A 16,454-nucleotide genomic window follows, 5' to 3' on the forward strand; every position below is an offset into this window, starting at 1 on the left:
CTTGAAAGCTTTCAGGTCAAATTGAACTTTAGCTACAAATCTGACTCGACCTTATATAAAATCAAAAGCACTGAAGTTGGCTGCTCCAATGCAGCTTATACCCTGTGTGTAAAACCTAAGTATCAGCATAATTTATAACCGTTAATCTGCCTTCTTTCTGACATTCAGTTTCTTCAGTTGGCTGGAACTTCTGCCACGCATTCCATTTCGAATTTAAGTTTGGGATCGGGGAAGCTTACCACAATGCAACTTCTTGATGGCCTGCCAGGAAAGAATTCTTGATACACTTTGTTAACAGCACTCGCGTAGCTGGGGTCCGAAATAAAGAGTAAAGCCTTTAAAACGTAATCAAAATTCGAAGAAGCAGATTCCAAAACTCTTTTCATGTTCTCCATAGCATTTCTAGCTTGAGATTCCACGTCTTCTGGGTACTCGCCGGTGATCGGATCATTACCAACACACCCAGAAGTGAAAAGAAGATCACAATTCTTAGAGCTGACACAACCAGGAGAAAGAAATGATGGCCCGTTGGATACACCAACTTCTTCCCACTTAAGTTTCCTGACCATAGATGTTATTATACGAAGCAATTATGTGCGATGTTTCCTCCACATGTTACGAATCTTCACCGGATCGGAAGAATGGTATAAGTTTGTGTTTTATACCTAACTTGAATCAACCACTTAAGGCAGCGTTCAATCGCCGTTTTCTTTCATTATCATACAAACGAAATCTAGCGTTACTTTGTTATCTTTGAAAAGGTGATACATCAACTTCCACTTTAGTCACTTATTGAGAAGTTGATAACGAGGGTTCGAACTTCCATTTCGGAATTTTTCGTGTTTTGGCTACGTGTAAAGAGATAAAGATCATACAAACAGCACCTTAAAACACGCAGCAGGGCCTTGTGAGCATTATACTCGCGACAGACCAGCGATAACAAAATGTGATGCCTCAACAAAACCATCATTATATATTAAAGCCCGTATGCTGGCCCCAATAAGCGGCAACCTCTAACCAACTTACGAAGTACCAAAAGGTATATTAATGAATAACTGTTTGTGCGACAACGATATGGACAGCAAGTGCAAAGTTTTGTTAGTTGGATCAGGTGGTGTTGGGACTATTGCATCATATGCACTGGAGTACGCCGGAAAAACCAAGGTAACGTCCGTTTTGCGCTCAGACTATGATCGGGTATTGGAGAAAGGCTTCTCAATTAATTCCTGTGATTATGGAAATGGGCTCATTTTCAAGCCTAGTAATATTGTTAATAGCGTCGAAGCTAGCAAGAAGCACGGTCCATTCGAATATGTCGTAATAGCTACTAAGTGCCTTCCCGAAGTTACAAGTATGATAGATGTAATTGCTCCTGCAATAACAAAAGACACCGCAATAGTTCTAGTTCAGAACGGTATTGGTATTGAAATGGAGGCGTTGACTAAATTTCCTGAAAACGTCGTTCTAAGTGGCGTCAGTATGATTGGATCAGCAAACATGGGTGGCCACATTGAGCATGAAAGCCCTGATATGCTCAGAATCGGATATTTTGAAAACAATAATATAAGCCAGAGCCATCAAGAAGCCGTGTGCAAGAGATTTGTGGATCTTTACCAGAATGACAAAAATCAGTGTGTTTACGACGAAGATGTCAAATTTTCAAGATGGCGTAAGTTAGTATACAACGCATGTTTGAACCCTGTATGCGCACTCACTGGTGTTGACATAGGTCGTCTAGAGATTTGGGGAGGTGTTGATTCAATCATCCGTAAGGCGATGAGAGAAGTCTTGGCCATTGCGAAGTCTGATGGCGTGGTTTTGCCTGAAGACGTTATAGAGTTCATGATTAGATCAGATGATCCAGTCTATTACCGACCCTCGATGCTTGTTGATGCCGACAAACGGAACCTGCTCGAGATTGAGGTAATTTTAGGGAATCCTGTTAGAATTGCGAGAAAGAATAAAGTTGATGTTCCTTTCTTAACTATTATCTATGAGTTGCTCAAAATAGTTCAAAGCCGGACGATGGAAGAGAAGGGAATGATCACGATTCCAAAAGAGAGGCCCGTTCCAAAGTAGCCAAGTCTGACACCACAAAAAAGTTGTTCCTAGATCAAGCAGACGTAGAATACTTTCATGCTTTCATAAACTAAGTCCCAAAAAAAAAGGAAGAACTTGAAGTAGTTTTCTTGCTACAGAAATTAGTTGTGTACGCAATAGTTTCTTTTACGTTTATTTTCGCACCCTGTATTTGATAACCAACTTATTATTAATCTGATTTAGCACGTAGACTAGTGTCAAAAAACTGGCTGGCAAATAGCTACGGCTTTATGAAGGTACTACTAAAACTTTCAACTCAAATTTTATTATAGACCACGCATTTTTTTGTTTACACTGGATATGCCGCTCTTCGTTATTTGAAGCATGTGTGAAGATTTATGTTCATCTTTTGTCCTAAGTTAACCGACCAAGCCTCTAAGGCTAACGTTTCCTACCATTTCTGGTACAAGGAGTTGCTGTTGAATACTGAGAGTAAGCACGCAATGCTTGCCCAGACTTCCTATTCACACAGAAATAGACTGGTTAGTAGGCGTTACGCTGCCTTTCGTATTTTTGGAAAAGAGCGCGCTTGAACTAGATTGCAAAAGAGCAGAGGATAGCCTGTTTCCCGACGGTGAAAATAGTACGAATGTAATTGATTTCTGTAAACGAGTCAAGTTTTGTGTGGAAAAAGACATCCCCTAAGTTTTCTAGGTTAGGTTGAACCGAAATATGTAATCCTTCGAATTTCCAGTTTAGCAAATTCCGACTGTGGCCCAGAAGAGGTAGGGCGTTGCGCCTATTAACCTGTAAAGTGGAATAGGCACCGTGAGAATTAGCTAATTTAGACACAGTCCACCAAGTTGCAGGTTTCCGGCTCGGAGGTTACAGCCGATGCGCATTAATTCGGCCGTTGCAAGTAATATTGATTCTTTGGTTTTTGCCACGCTTACCTGTTCCCGGTAAGGACTTGGTCTGTTAGTCCGGGCTCTGAGACCCAAATTAGAGTCGGACGTATCATAAGATTAAGTTTAACTTCCTCTACCCTTTATCACTTAGTTGATAGATCCTATCCACGAGTGCTTTTTACTACTGTTTAGTGATGTCATCTTGGTTTCAAAGAGTTTCATGTTCTGAGGAACATTATGATGTATCAACTAATCCAAACTATTAACTTCGGAGCAACAGCTTCAAACTCTCGGTCCCTCAGCTGCTAGCTTCGCTTCCGCCGTTTTCTTGTATAAACTTACTGGTATTCACCAAGCTCGGTATATTTTTGAGCTATGCGTCTTCTAAAACTAGCGATTATCAAAGGCAGTATACCTGAAATAGCAAATGACTAGTACACGCAACGAATTAAGAGTTGTTCACGGATAAGCAGTGCTTGCCTTCCATTTCTTGGACTGCATACGACTAAACGCGCCGCGGGTTGTTCTCCAATATAAAATATAAGATTTTCAGCATGCATCGCGTTGCCTTCCAAAACAAGCCTGCAAGCAAAAAAGTCTAAGAAAACGGGAATCGGCTTCTGCTAAGCATAGAAAGGGAATGAACAGCTCTCTAATCTGATTAAACATCTTTAAAATATACCCAAAGGATATACTAGCTTTAAGAAGTGCTTCACTTCGTCCCTGATGAAATATTCATTCTCTTAGAAATATTCTTTTGTTCATCTTCCCAGCTTTAATGATGTTTGGTAGAGCTACTTAAGCCTGATAGCCCTCTAAACCATCTAGCTCGCGGCTGAAAGCTGATATCAATTACCAGTTAGCTTTCATTTGCTTACATGTTCTAAAATGCTCATCCTTTCTAATCATTCCGCCTATTATTTAGCACGAAAGGCTTTCCTCGCATCGAGCCATGCATAATAAATCCTTGGTTTGCATGGAAAACCTTGAGGACGTAACGGACATCTCCTGCCTTTCAGGAATGGTTAAGGGCTTGTTGACAGACTCGGGGCGCTTAAAGCAAGTAAATATGGGGACCTTCGACTATTAAAAGCCCAATGTGTGGGGTTCTGTTCAAAATTGGCTGTCTTCTATATGTTCAACAGAAACATCTTTGAAAGCAGGATAAAGGTTAATAAAGGCTGAGTAGCTTGCTTAAATTCAATCGAAATGAAAGTCAAGCTGGGCCTGCCGCATAGCTGGGCAATAACTATCATTTTAGTAATACTCGCTCAGGTTGTTGGCGCCGCGGATGTGAGTCGTCTAATACGTGTCTCCCTGATCAATCTAAGTTCAACTCAGATGGATTTAGGGCCCGATTCTTTCCTTTCGTCTACGGAAAAACCCCTGCTACCGTGCAATACATAGTAAACGGTTACAACAACAGCGCCAACTTGCTCGCTGAAGAATACGGGGTTACGCAACCTGACTTTGAGTTTAGTAGTGGTGCTTCGGTTGGTAAATCTACTAACGGTTACTAATATGGGTGCAACACCACTATTACAAACTTCACTGTTGAGCTTATGGGTTATTTCAACCCTCTAATATTGGTAAACCACACATTTTCTCTTCACAAAACCGATGACAGCGCAGTGTTGTTCCTGGCTAACAAAGGTGCGTTTGTTTGTTGCAACGGAAATGAGTACAATGCAAGTACATCTGATATTAATGTTCAAGCATATAATCAATACGCCAGTAAAGCGCCTGCAACAACAAATATTTACCTTTGCCAGTGCGTATACTATCCCATTAGAATCGTTTATCACAACATTGGTAATGTAGGACGGCTAAATCTCACCTTAACAGATCCCGCAGGAACAAGCCATACAGGCTGGCCCCCATACGTCTCGTACTACAATGACGACTCTGAAAGTTCCTGTCCCAAAATCTTAGGCACTTCATCAACCGTTAAAAGCCCGTGAACTGGGTCTTCCACCGAGACTTATTCGACTTCTCGTACTACTGAATATGGATTAGATGGCATCGGAACCACAAGTACTTTGTATTACAATGCACACCCCGACTTCCACATATTCAACAGCTTCGACAGCTTTTAGTATCTGGACTGGTTCCGAAACTTCGACTTACTCTACTGCCGTGAGTACTTTCACTGGATCTGATGGCTCAACAACTACCGAGACTGTGTACTACGTGGAGGCCCCAACTGTGGCCACCACTGTTTTCACTCCCGGCACTTGCTCTGAGACCTCGACCTACTCGGTTGGCAGAACCGCTGTCACTGGATCTGATGGCCAGCCCACCACCGAGACTATGCACTATATCGAGACCCCAGCCGCTGTGACAACCGCGTACACCGCTGGTTATGTAACTGCTGCAACCATGTATTCTACTGGTGCCACTACCTTTCCCGGTTCTGACGTTAAGCCAACCATCCAGACCGCCTACTACGTCGAGACCCCTTCGAGTGGGTCTCAAGTGTACACTCAATGGACCAGCAGCTTCGCCTCCACGTACTCCACAGAGTTTGCTGCCGTGGTAGTGGATAGTGTTGCCACGACCAAGACAATTTGCCACGTCGAGACTCCATCGAGTGGCTCTGACGTGTACACCCCATGGACCGGCAGTTTCAGCTCTACTTACTCGACTGACTTGAGCACCTTCACTGGATCTGGCGGCCAGCCAACCACCAACACGATTTATTACGTCGAGGCGCCATCGAGTGGCTCTGACGTATACACACCATGGAGCGGGTCATTTACTAGTACGTTCTCGACCGAGTTCAGCACACATACTAGTTCTGATGGAAGACCAATAATTGACACTATCTATCGTGTCGAGACACTAATATTGGCGTCCTCAGTGCTTGCAAGATGGACAGACAAGTTCACTAGCTCATATTCGACTAAGTATGCGACTTTCACTGGTTCAGATGGTCTTGCATCTACTCAGACAGCGTATTACATCGAGACCCCTGTGTCTGCTTATAACGGCAACTCTACCAGCTACACAAACTCTCCAGAAAGCACTTCGACCTCAATGACATCTTCTGGTCCTCCAGCGACCACAACATCTAACGCGGCCACTACTCATGATCTTCCAACTTCTTCCCAGTTAAGTCCCGGGTCTATCTCAATCTCCAGCACCGCAACTGGCGCTGGTTTTGGCTCTAGTTCAGTTTCTAACGCCGGCTTTGGCTCAAGTTGTAACTCTGGCTCAGGTTCCAACTCTGGCTCAGGCTCAGGCTCTAGTTCTAGGCTCTCTCAAACAACAACGATTACACCAAAGACGCAGTCCTCCAGCTCTGTATACTCTACTTCTTCAAGCGAGACTGGATCGACAGCTTCACCTTATGTCTCTACCTATGAGGGTGCTGCCAGCAGGATTGGTTTCAGCCTCTTATTTGTTCTGCCTTTAGCTTTTGTTTAGAGGCACAATTACTTTATAAAGATACCCGGTGTCTTCCGCAAACTCGGATATGTCTCGCAGAGCACCAATTTAGACTATACATAACTTATGTCCTAGGTAGACTATTCAATGACTTGAATTTTCGTATTCAAAGCCTGCCGTGAAAACAGTATATCATTGTTTGTGGCGCTGCGTTGGGGAAGACGGCTCAGATATGGATTAATCAGTCTTCAATTATTGGATCAAGGCTAAGTCTGCCGAGGATATATAAGAAGTACTTCAGCCGCAGCCATTCTTTTAATTGGCTAAAAGCACCTGCGTTGATGCCCTAGTCCTACAAACCAACCATGGGCCGTGTATGTTCAATCATTGCGTAGACATGTTGACATACTCAACACCTGAAGCAGGAGGAGAGTATTAAAACCTAATCAAACTTTCGACATAAATCTCATTCACCACACTCACTCCCACCTCCCCCATCCTACTCGACAACAAATGTCTTTTGTTGGATCTTGAAAGCGAATTGGATGTTTACCTGAGCATGCCACGTTTCGTGTCACGATCCACACCTTAGTTCATTAGACTGGAGACTTTCTTTACAGTTAGCTGAAGCTTTCGTGTTTGTTCTATGCACATATGTTCCTGCGTTCATATCACCATGGAAACCACAAGCTATGCACCATGGAACTCGGTTTTTTGTGTCCATGACTTTTGTCCTTTGTTAAAGCTAATGAGGTCGATATAATAAACGATTGTCGTGCGGAAGAAAAGGGCGACCCTGATTCCTAAGACTGATTTCCTAGTGATGAGCATACGAGAGGAACTATCACGGTTCTAGCAACCACGGCATGTGTTTGTTCCGACTACATGATCAAGGTTGAGAGAAGGCCAATTTTTCCCATCAGAGGAAAGTTAAAGTATTCTTCACTGATATGATTGACTCTAGTCGGTTGTTTAACGAAGGCGAGGGTATTAGAAATCAAGTGTACTGAGAAGGCTCAAGTATACGATCTTCTGACAAAGGCGAGAAGGGCTCAAAGTCAATCCATTAGTAACAATTTATAAAGGCAGCAAACGGAGATATGAGCTATGTGCTAATATGCAGAGATCTAGTTAACCTATGTTGTAACAGATTGTATCAAAAAGCATGCGAAGGGCTTGTTAGCTTTTGAGCAACTCGGTAATGAAGTGCATCAAAACGGGTACTACTCGGGGCGTCCACGACTCCCGCATGCGCGAATTAGCTGGCTCCTCATAAGCTGAAGCGGCAACTTACTGTGGCATTGCCTAATTCTATTATGCGGTAAACTCGCTGCGGCAACCATTGCGATTCGCTTATGTATTTAGCCTAAGTATCCAACTCCTTCATTGCACAAAACTTGTATTTTTCCTGAAGCTCTTCGATCATATCGCAAGTCGCAGTCTCGAGCCAAGAAAATGGCCGCTTTCAAAGAGAAGCGTCCATGCAAAGGTTAGAATGGTCAGCGTCAAGTGATAAACGCTGTAAAAATAGACCTCAAAAGACTAAACCTTTTGAGTTATACAAGCGCGTTGCACATTCTCCCTATGAAACTTGCTGACAGCCCCAGGTTTGTTGCCTCCTCGAGCTTGGAACACGCAGTACCCGGCGTTGTGTGGATCTCTCTCCCCTAATATCGAAGAGGCATTTTTGTTCCATGCGCATATTTTTTTGTTCCAGAGCACTTTTTTTAAACGAGTTAAACTCCGGCCACAACATCCAGACGACGGTAATGTAACAGACACATTACTGAGCATTGGGAGCAGATAATTTTCACGAATGACAGAGGTTTTGAAGGCCATATTTTGCCACAAAGTTAGATGAAGGACCGTTTGGTCGTAAGCTTTTAGTAACAATACTGGGACCAAAGCACACATGAACTTTGGACCCCAACCCAAGAATGAAAACAACATGTAAAACAAAGTCAGTTTGAAGTTATAGCCTGTGCTCCGTGATATGGCATGTTTTGAACAGTTCATCATTAGTGTTCAAGCATCTTGACATTGGAGCCAGCAAATGTACTTAAAGGCGCTTCTTGATAGAAATATAGTCATCGAAGTTTGTTAGAGACTGTTAAATCAATATCTCTGCTTTCTGCCAGCTTACAATCAAATATGGTCAGAAAAGCACACTTGCCACTCTTGGCCAGTATCGCGAGCGCTTGCGCAACATGCCCTTCGATTTCAGACGTCAACGTCCTTAGCGCAGACGATGGCTCCTCCTCGTTCTGGGGAACTGGACTCGGTGCATACATTGAGCTTACTCTTTCAGCAACAGAAAAGGGTGAATGCTGGTTTTCGGCCCCTTCGAACGTCTTTGGGAATTTTCCAGCTTGTCCTTTTTCATGGGACTACGGTACTGTGAACTCTGCAGGGGGCAATAACTACTCGATTCAGTTTAACCAAATTCCACATGGGGGTGTTGCAAAGCTGGGATTCCTTACTAGCCTCGCAGAAGGCTACAAAAGCTCCATTACTAGTGGTAAGACCGATACGTACTCCTTTGTGACGTCTTCAGGCGAACACAAGTCATCCGTTTCTTTCAACGACTTCCCTTCTGACCAGGTCTACTGCGGTAGCTGTGGAACTCAGCAAGAGGGAAACTCTCTCTCATTTGATGTGAGCGTACCTGCCGCCATTATTGAAAGCGCCTTCACCATCAATATCGAAAAACAGCAGGGATACAAGTTTCAGACCGGAGGCATTAAGCTCTACTACACTCAAAGCTCAAACTCGTTTGATGAGGCCTCCAACGAACAGCTGGTTCCTTCTTCCTCAATCACCGATTCATCGACAGAGGACAAGATTTCAATTGCCTTCAACGGCAATCTTCCATCAGGCTGCTCGGGTCTCAGACTGAGCTACGATGTAGCAGTTCTTGAAGAGATGACATATTACTCAAGTGTTTGCAACGTTGAATTCTCAAGCTTTAGCCAACAACTAACTGCCTACGTCTACACAAAGAACCACATGGGCTCAATTGAAACTCCTGCTGTGAGTAAGGGCCCTGGTTGTGGCTCCCAAACTAGCTCTAGCTCTGGTTATAGCAGTTCGACTGTTACTACCCTCAGCCCATCGACAGGTTTTACCTCGAGCTCCACTTCCGCCGCAGTGACTAGCGCTACATCCAGCTCAGGATGCGATGATGGATGCGATGATGGATCAGGTTCTAGTTCGAGCTCGTCTTCTCCTGCAGCCCCAACTTCGAGTTCAGGATGCGACTCAGGATGCGACGACAATACTGCCACTTCTAGCGCAACCCCTAGCACGAGTACTAGTTCTAGCTCCAGCTCAGGTACCTCTTGTGACTCTGGATGTGACGAGAACTCAGGCTCTGGTTCCGGGAGTGGATCAGGACATGGTTCTGGTCATTACGCCGGCCATGTAGGGCGCCACAACTGGGGCCACAATTCAGGCCACAAAGGAGGTCAAGGGTCTGGCTGTAAATCCTAAAACATGTTTGTCAGTTTGAGTGCTGAAAAGCATCGATATATACTCCTAAACTTTTTGAAAGTTCTTTATGTTTCTATAATCCAATAGTGAAACCCTCTTCAGTAACTAATGATTGTCTCCAGCTTCATGAGAACGCGAGATTCACTATAGTTGGGCTTCAAAAGAGATTAACAGTATCCCAGCTCCAAACTTTCCAGATACTACAAAAAACAATGTCGTGGATGTTTGGGAATACCAAATTTCCTCACAAGGAGTTGGAAGAAGGATTGGCTGTAGTGGTTCTGGAGTTGAGGCAATAAAAAAACACTTGCTACTTACAAGTAATATCGGAAAACAGCTCCTGTAAGCAAAATGACCAAACAATTCTATGTTGCAATTAAAGGCGCTGCACCTGATCATCTAGTTTCCAATTAGCGCGTAATGAAACCCAGTCTCTGCCTTGTACGGGTTAAAAGATGAAGCCCTTTCATGCTATTACTTCCATATATACCAACCATATCCCTGGTAAACCTGAACCCAAAGAGTAACTCGTAGTATAATTGGTGTCTGTTATATGACAAACATTGGAAAGCTGGCCGGCTTTGGCAAAGTGAAGAAGTTTGGCTGTTTTTGCTTTTACAAAACTGCCACAAAATTTAGGGCTTCAGCCGTATAATACCGTGTTGAGCAAAGCCTTGTTTGGTGATGTATTACGGAATCAACGTGACTAATATTTATTGTGCTCGGACTTGGAGTAAGCACTTATTCCGGAGCCCTCCTATGGACCCTGGACCCGTCGCTTCCGTTCCCATTGTTTTGAGCGCTCCCGCAGTTTCTGTTACTTCCGTAGCTTCCGTGATAATTTTTTCTGGCTTTTCCGCTGTCATTTATTTACCACGAAACACAGCTTTCGGGTGACGCAAAATTGCAATTGCAAAGGCCAAATAAGGGAGACCTGGAAGAGATTGAAAAGGTCTAGCGTAGTAGGGCTCTAGTTACCATGAACCAAATTTATATAAACAGCATCTAAAGCCGTGGTTATATCCTTATAGAATAAAAATAGCGACCCCAAAAGCCAAAGTTAAAAATGAAAACCTGTACTATTGACGTAAACGAGAGAAACAACAAAAAGTTGGAGGATTTAGTCGCTCCTTGGCGGTTAAAACCTCCACAAAACTATTGCATCACTAACACCAACCTCATAGATGTGGTGGAAGGTAAAACTCATCCAGAAGCGTATATTTTCATAAACGAGGGCAGGATCTCTAAAGTCAACTTTGGCAGGGAACCTAAATCAGAAATCTCAAAATATTACGAGATTATTGACGGTACCGGAAAATATGTAATGCCAGGCCTCTTTGACAATCACGTCCACATGGGCGCAGTGCCAGGCGAAATGGGTTTAGCTCAACTAGCAATGATGCCCGAAAGTGTTGCCGTGTTGAGACTGAGGTTCACAATGGAAGCATCGTTGGCTAGAGGCTTTACGACAGTAAGAGACTGTGGAGGAATTGAAGGGTTTGTGAAAGCTGCGGTGGCAAATGGTTCCCTTATCGGCCCAAGGCTAATTACTTGTGGTCATGCGATCTCGCAGACGGGCGGTCATGGCGACTTGCGTCCTGGGAGCCTACCAGCAAGCGCGTTTGATAGCTGCTCCTGTCATACAGGGACGGTTGGTGTCGTTGCCGACGGTGTCGATGGGTGCTACACAGCTGCTAGAGAGGAGTTCCGCAGAGGCGCTGACTTTATCAAAATGATGGGCAGCGGAGGTGTGGCATCTCCTACTGATAAAATTACAAACCTTCAGTTTTGTCACGACGAAATTAAAGCTTTGGTTGATGTGGCCAAAACTTACCACACTTATGTCACTGCGCATGTTTACACGCCTGAAACGATTCAGAACTGTATCAAACTTGGAGTCAAGGGCGTTGAGCATGGAAACCTTTTAGACGAAGAGACTGCCGAGCTCATGGCCGAGCTAGGGTGCTGCTTGACTCCAACCTTAGTCACATGTAAGATCATGGCGTCAGACCAATTCGGAACATTCCTGGGCCCGGTAAACCGTAAGAAAAACGCAGAGGTTCTCGGTCAAGGAATCGACGCAATAAAAATTGCTCAAGAAAAGGGGGTAAAGATCTGCTTTGGCTCTGATCTACTAGGCCCCTTAGGCGGATACCAGACACAAGAGTTTTTCATAAGAGGGAAAGTTCAGAGTGCTCGTGATGTCCTTTTATCTGCAACCGTGACTCCAGCAGAGATGAATGGTTTGGGCAACAAGCTCGGCCAGGTGAAGCCTGGATTTATTGCTAATTTGTTGATGATGAAATCTAATCCACTTGAAGATGTGAGCATTATGGATGAGCCAGAGACAAATTTGGTTTTTGTGATGAAGGAGGGAAGGATATATTAGAAAGGGCCATTTTTAGATGAGGTGTTATTATCCAGGAGTATTAAGCTCAATCGGTTTTCATCTTTAGCTCATTGAAGGAAGTACTTATCTAAGGGCGTTATTAGGCTAGATTTGCAGAAAACAAGATAATGACGAAGTAAGTGTTAGACCGCGCATATAAAGGTATGCAATTTGAATCGGTATAATTTATTGCGGCGAATCTGGGCCCTTGGCCGAAAGGTTCTCAAATTCGTGAACTAGGTTTTCCATATTAAGATTAGCAAACTATTTCGTGGATGGTGGTACTATATATCTTCCCGTGCTCTCTCTAAGTCCAATGTTAATCCTGTCCTTAACCAAAACTTCAGGTCTTATAAGGTATATTAAGACGTGGCTTAGACTTGCAATGAAATAAGGACAGTGCTAAGGGTACCACTTTCCTTCATATCTTAGCCACCATCGTCCGATCTGGACTATGAAAGGTTGATTGTAGATCTTCCCATGATTTTTGGTTGAACATACGCTGTATTTGCGATTTGTTCTTATGCCATATCATATCAATGTGTCATTATGCAACTTGGCACTATCACGCATCACTGATCCAGTCACAAAGCCGACAATTTTAAGCCCTGCTGAAGTCCAGAACCCTTCTCCTTCAAAATACACTTAATTATAAGAAATTAAAATCCATAGCTTTGAATGTCGTTGACGTGTTCAAATAGTGCACTTCGGTATAAAAAAAGGAAGCTTTGTGAAAGCTCCAAATTAAAGTTTTGAGTAAGAGACGTTATTGAGTAGCAAATTATGTGAAAACGGCAGACGAAGTCTGTAAAGTGTTCGATTGTTGTCGAATTGTTGGTATGTATTACTGCCAAGTTGCAGAATGGCACCTTGGTTCATAGCGGTATGGTACTTGACAGCTCAAGACCTTAGCAAGAACCTGACCACGTTCCAAGGGAGACCAGCAGTTAACGTTAGAGAGCGTGATCTGACCATAATGAGTTCATGACAAAGATGATTCGCGACACGATTGTAGTCACGCGACAGGCGCGGGCTTTATCTCACGAACGAATATAAGTCAAGTCTTAGATTTTAGTATTTAATTCCAATGGTTTGATCAAAGAACAGGATAGTTATTCTTGAACTAAACAGAAAGTAATATATTTACTGCCATTATCCACCAATAAGCATACTAAGTTTGAATACGGAAAATCTAACCAAGGAGCCTGGAATCCTTCAACCAACGATCCAGACTCACCTCAGTAGTAAGTAAATCAAGATTTCAAAGCTCAATGGCAAGTCAAATAGTATTAATAGAAATGATAGGTTAAGAGGCTATTTTCCGGATCTTGAAATGTTTAGATTGAACACTTAACTCTGATCATTAATTTAAGGGGCTTTGTGTTATTGCCTAGAACAATTTTGTGATAAATTTCCCTAGAGAAACCACGAAACGCCCTTTTTCGGCGTATGGTATGGGGGCAAAATTAAATCGTTGCCGGTACTCGTAAAAAAATGTGAAATATTTTTTTTAGTTGAAGGTCTTTCCGTACCCTTCACAATTTCCCCCCAGTAAACGGAAAATTAATCTGCCTGCAATGATCCGTCTCCGAAACAAAAACAAAAAAAAACACGCTTACAAAGCCAGCTGATCCCTTGTGTCATCCTTCTAACCATTAACTCTGTTTCCATCGACCAAGGTTGATTTCGGAGTTGGTTTCAAAAGAAAGAAATGATGCGGAACGTTTCCGTGATGCTTCCGTTCTCTAGGGGCGAATGCCCTTCTGTGTTAGAAAGAACTAATTTGTAAATACAAATGTGTACAAGAGCAATGGAACAAATTTATATCTTAAGGTCGAATACTTACAAGTTGAGTCTGGACAGCCCATTCTAACTTTTGATCGGTAAAGAGTCGATATCGAAGGAGAACTTCAAGCTCTCGATTTTGAAGAGCTTGAGTCCTAGGGGCTTAAACTAGGTGAAGCAGTATTTTAATTCAATAGTAGTGATTTGAAAAAGCCAGATGTGCACGACTTCTACCACCTCTGAGAAAGGTCACAATGGGCGTGATAGTAGCGTCGAAAACGACATTCGTGATCTGGCTCGTCGTGCATTTACAAATGCTTCGAGTATAACGTATCCGATGACAGGGGGCGATACTTCATCTTTGAATTCGAAGTCCCCGATCAACCCAGTCTTTACAAACTGTGAGTCTCATGAATACACCCCAAAATTAGATCCCAACTCCGATAAGTTCTCGTCAACAGAATGGGTTCGGAATCTTAGCAAACTCATCCGGAACGCTCCTGAGCATTACAAGCCCTATACTCTTGGTTGTTTATGGAGAAGCCTGCGTGCTTTTGGCAGTTTGGGAGATGTTACATATCAATCCACAGTGGCCAATATTCCGAAAAAACTGTGTGAATTCGTCTACAGAAAGTGTCATAAGGCAAATGAGGATAATACTATCGATATTCTTAAGCCTATGGACGGGCTTATCGAACCTGGTGAGCTTTTAGTTGTCTTGGGCTGCCCTGGTTCTGGATGCACAACACTTTTGAAATCTATTTCGTCTAACACTCATGGTTTTCATCTTGACTCAAACTCTGTAATCGAGTATGATGGTATGTCGCCTGAAGAAATTAAAAAACACTACAGAGGAGAGGTCGTGTACAATGCCGAGGCAGACGTGCATTTTCCACACTTGACTGTGTTTGAAACATTAAACACCATTGCTTTACTCTCAACACCTTCCAATCGTATTCCTGGAGTAAGCCGCGTGGCTTTTGCAAAGCACCTTACCGAAGTGGCCATGACCACCTACGGACTGCTACACACTAGAAACACGAAAGTCGGAAATGAACTCGTAAGAGGTGTTTCGGGCGGAGAACGTAAGAGAGTATCAATAGCTGAAGTTTCTATCTGTGGATTCAAGTTGCAATGCTGGGACAACGCTACCAGGGGTCTGGATTCTGCAACTGCAATGGAGTTTGTGAAAGCTCTTCGTGCGAGTGCAAGGATGATGAAGTCTTCTTCAGCAGTTGCCATATACCAATGCTCGCAAGAAACTTACGATCTGTTTGACAAGGTTTGTGTGCTGTACGAAGGACGCCAAATTTACTTTGGATCTGCAAATGAAGCAAAGCAATATTTCGGAGAGCTAGGCTACATTTGTCCCGAAAGGCAAACTACCGCAGATTTTATCACCGCAGTGACAAGTCCTGGAGAAAGAATTGCCAATGAAAACAAAAAATTCGTGCCTTCAACAGCTGAAGAAATGGAGAAGTACTGGAAGAACTCTGAAAATTACCGGCAACTATTGGGTAGAATTGAAGAACATCAAAATCAAGATAACTCTGGACAGAATACTGGTCTTCACAAGGGACATGTTGCTAGGCAGTCTTATCGTGCTCGTGCATCATCTCCTTTTATAGTGAGCTACTGGCTGCAGGTTAAGTACTTGCTGGTTAGAAACTTTCAAAGAATTCGCAACAGTATTGGGCTCACGCTGTTTTTGGTCTTAGGAAACAGTAGCATGTCCTTGCTTTTAGGCTCTATGTTTTACAAAGTATTAAAACATGATAATACGGCTGGATTATATTCGCGGGCAGCCGCATTATTCTTTGCGGTTCTTTTTAATGCTTTTTCTTGTATGCTGGAGGTTTTAGCTTTGTATGAGTCGAGGCCAATCATTGAAAAGCATAAAAGGTATTCCTTATATCACCCATCTGCAGACGCTCTTGCGTCAATAATATCTGAAATCCCTAGTAAACTTGTTACGGCGGTCTTTTTCAACATTGTGTTTTTCCTTCTTGTGCAACTTCAAGATCAATGCTGGTGCGTTTTTTTTTACTTCATGATGTCATTGATAGCCACATTTGTGATGTCACACATATTCAGATGCATAGGATCAGCTACTAAAACATTAGCACAGGCAATGGTACCGGGCTCAGTTTTATTGCTTGCGATGTCGATATACACAGGCTTCGCAATACCTAAGACCAAGATATTACGATGGTCAAAGTGGATTTGGTATATCAATCCATTAGCTTATATTTTTGAGTCAATGATGGTGAATGAGTTTCATGACCACAAATTTGAATGTTCTGAATACATCCCACGCGGTCCTGGGTATCAAAGCATTTCGGGAACAGAACGCGTGTGTTCCTCTATCGGTGCGAAGCCTGGAGAGAACTTTGTGGACGGCGAACTTCACATTAACGCAAGTTACGACTATTACCATGATCATAAATGGCGTGGGT

General features: G+C 43.1%; 5 protein-coding genes across 5 annotated transcripts; 4 read left to right on the forward strand and 1 right to left on the reverse strand.

Annotated features, from left to right (window-relative positions):
* Positions 1–173: 173 nt before the first annotated feature.
* Positions 174–569, reverse strand: KLTH0C11880g (RidA family protein; the record flags this gene model as incomplete). The annotated part of the gene is made up of 1 exon (XM_002552682.1): positions 174–569. The coding sequence occupies one exon, from the start codon at positions 567–569 to the stop codon at positions 174–176; it is 396 nt and encodes a 131-aa protein (XP_002552728.1).
* Positions 570–1,047: 478 nt separating this feature from the next.
* KLTH0C11902g (ketopantoate reductase family protein) lies at positions 1,048–2,079 on the forward strand (the record flags this gene model as incomplete). The annotated part of the gene is made up of 1 exon (XM_002552683.1): positions 1,048–2,079. One exon carries the CDS (start codon positions 1,048–1,050, stop codon positions 2,077–2,079), a length of 1,032 nt encoding a protein of 343 aa, XP_002552729.1.
* Positions 2,080–4,964: 2,885 nt separating this feature from the next.
* KLTH0C11924g (KLTH0C11924p) lies at positions 4,965–6,374 on the forward strand (the record flags this gene model as incomplete). Its single annotated transcript, XM_002552684.1, has 1 exon — positions 4,965–6,374. One exon carries the CDS (start codon positions 4,965–4,967, stop codon positions 6,372–6,374), a length of 1,410 nt encoding a protein of 469 aa, XP_002552730.1.
* Positions 6,375–8,486: 2,112 nt separating this feature from the next.
* KLTH0C11946g (KLTH0C11946p) lies at positions 8,487–9,824 on the forward strand (the record flags this gene model as incomplete). Its single annotated transcript, XM_002552685.1, has 1 exon — positions 8,487–9,824. The coding sequence occupies one exon, from the start codon at positions 8,487–8,489 to the stop codon at positions 9,822–9,824; it is 1,338 nt and encodes a 445-aa protein (XP_002552731.1).
* A 1,066-nt stretch (positions 9,825–10,890) lies between these two features.
* On the forward strand, positions 10,891–12,213 carry KLTH0C11968g (KLTH0C11968p; the record flags this gene model as incomplete). Its single annotated transcript, XM_002552686.1, has 1 exon — positions 10,891–12,213. One exon carries the CDS (start codon positions 10,891–10,893, stop codon positions 12,211–12,213), a length of 1,323 nt encoding a protein of 440 aa, XP_002552732.1.
* Positions 12,214–16,454: the final 4,241 nt, after the last annotated feature.

This window comes from Lachancea thermotolerans (assembly GCF_000142805.1).
Source record: "Lachancea thermotolerans CBS 6340 chromosome C complete sequence".
Lineage (NCBI taxonomy): Eukaryota > Fungi > Ascomycota > Saccharomycetes > Saccharomycetales > Saccharomycetaceae > Lachancea > Lachancea thermotolerans.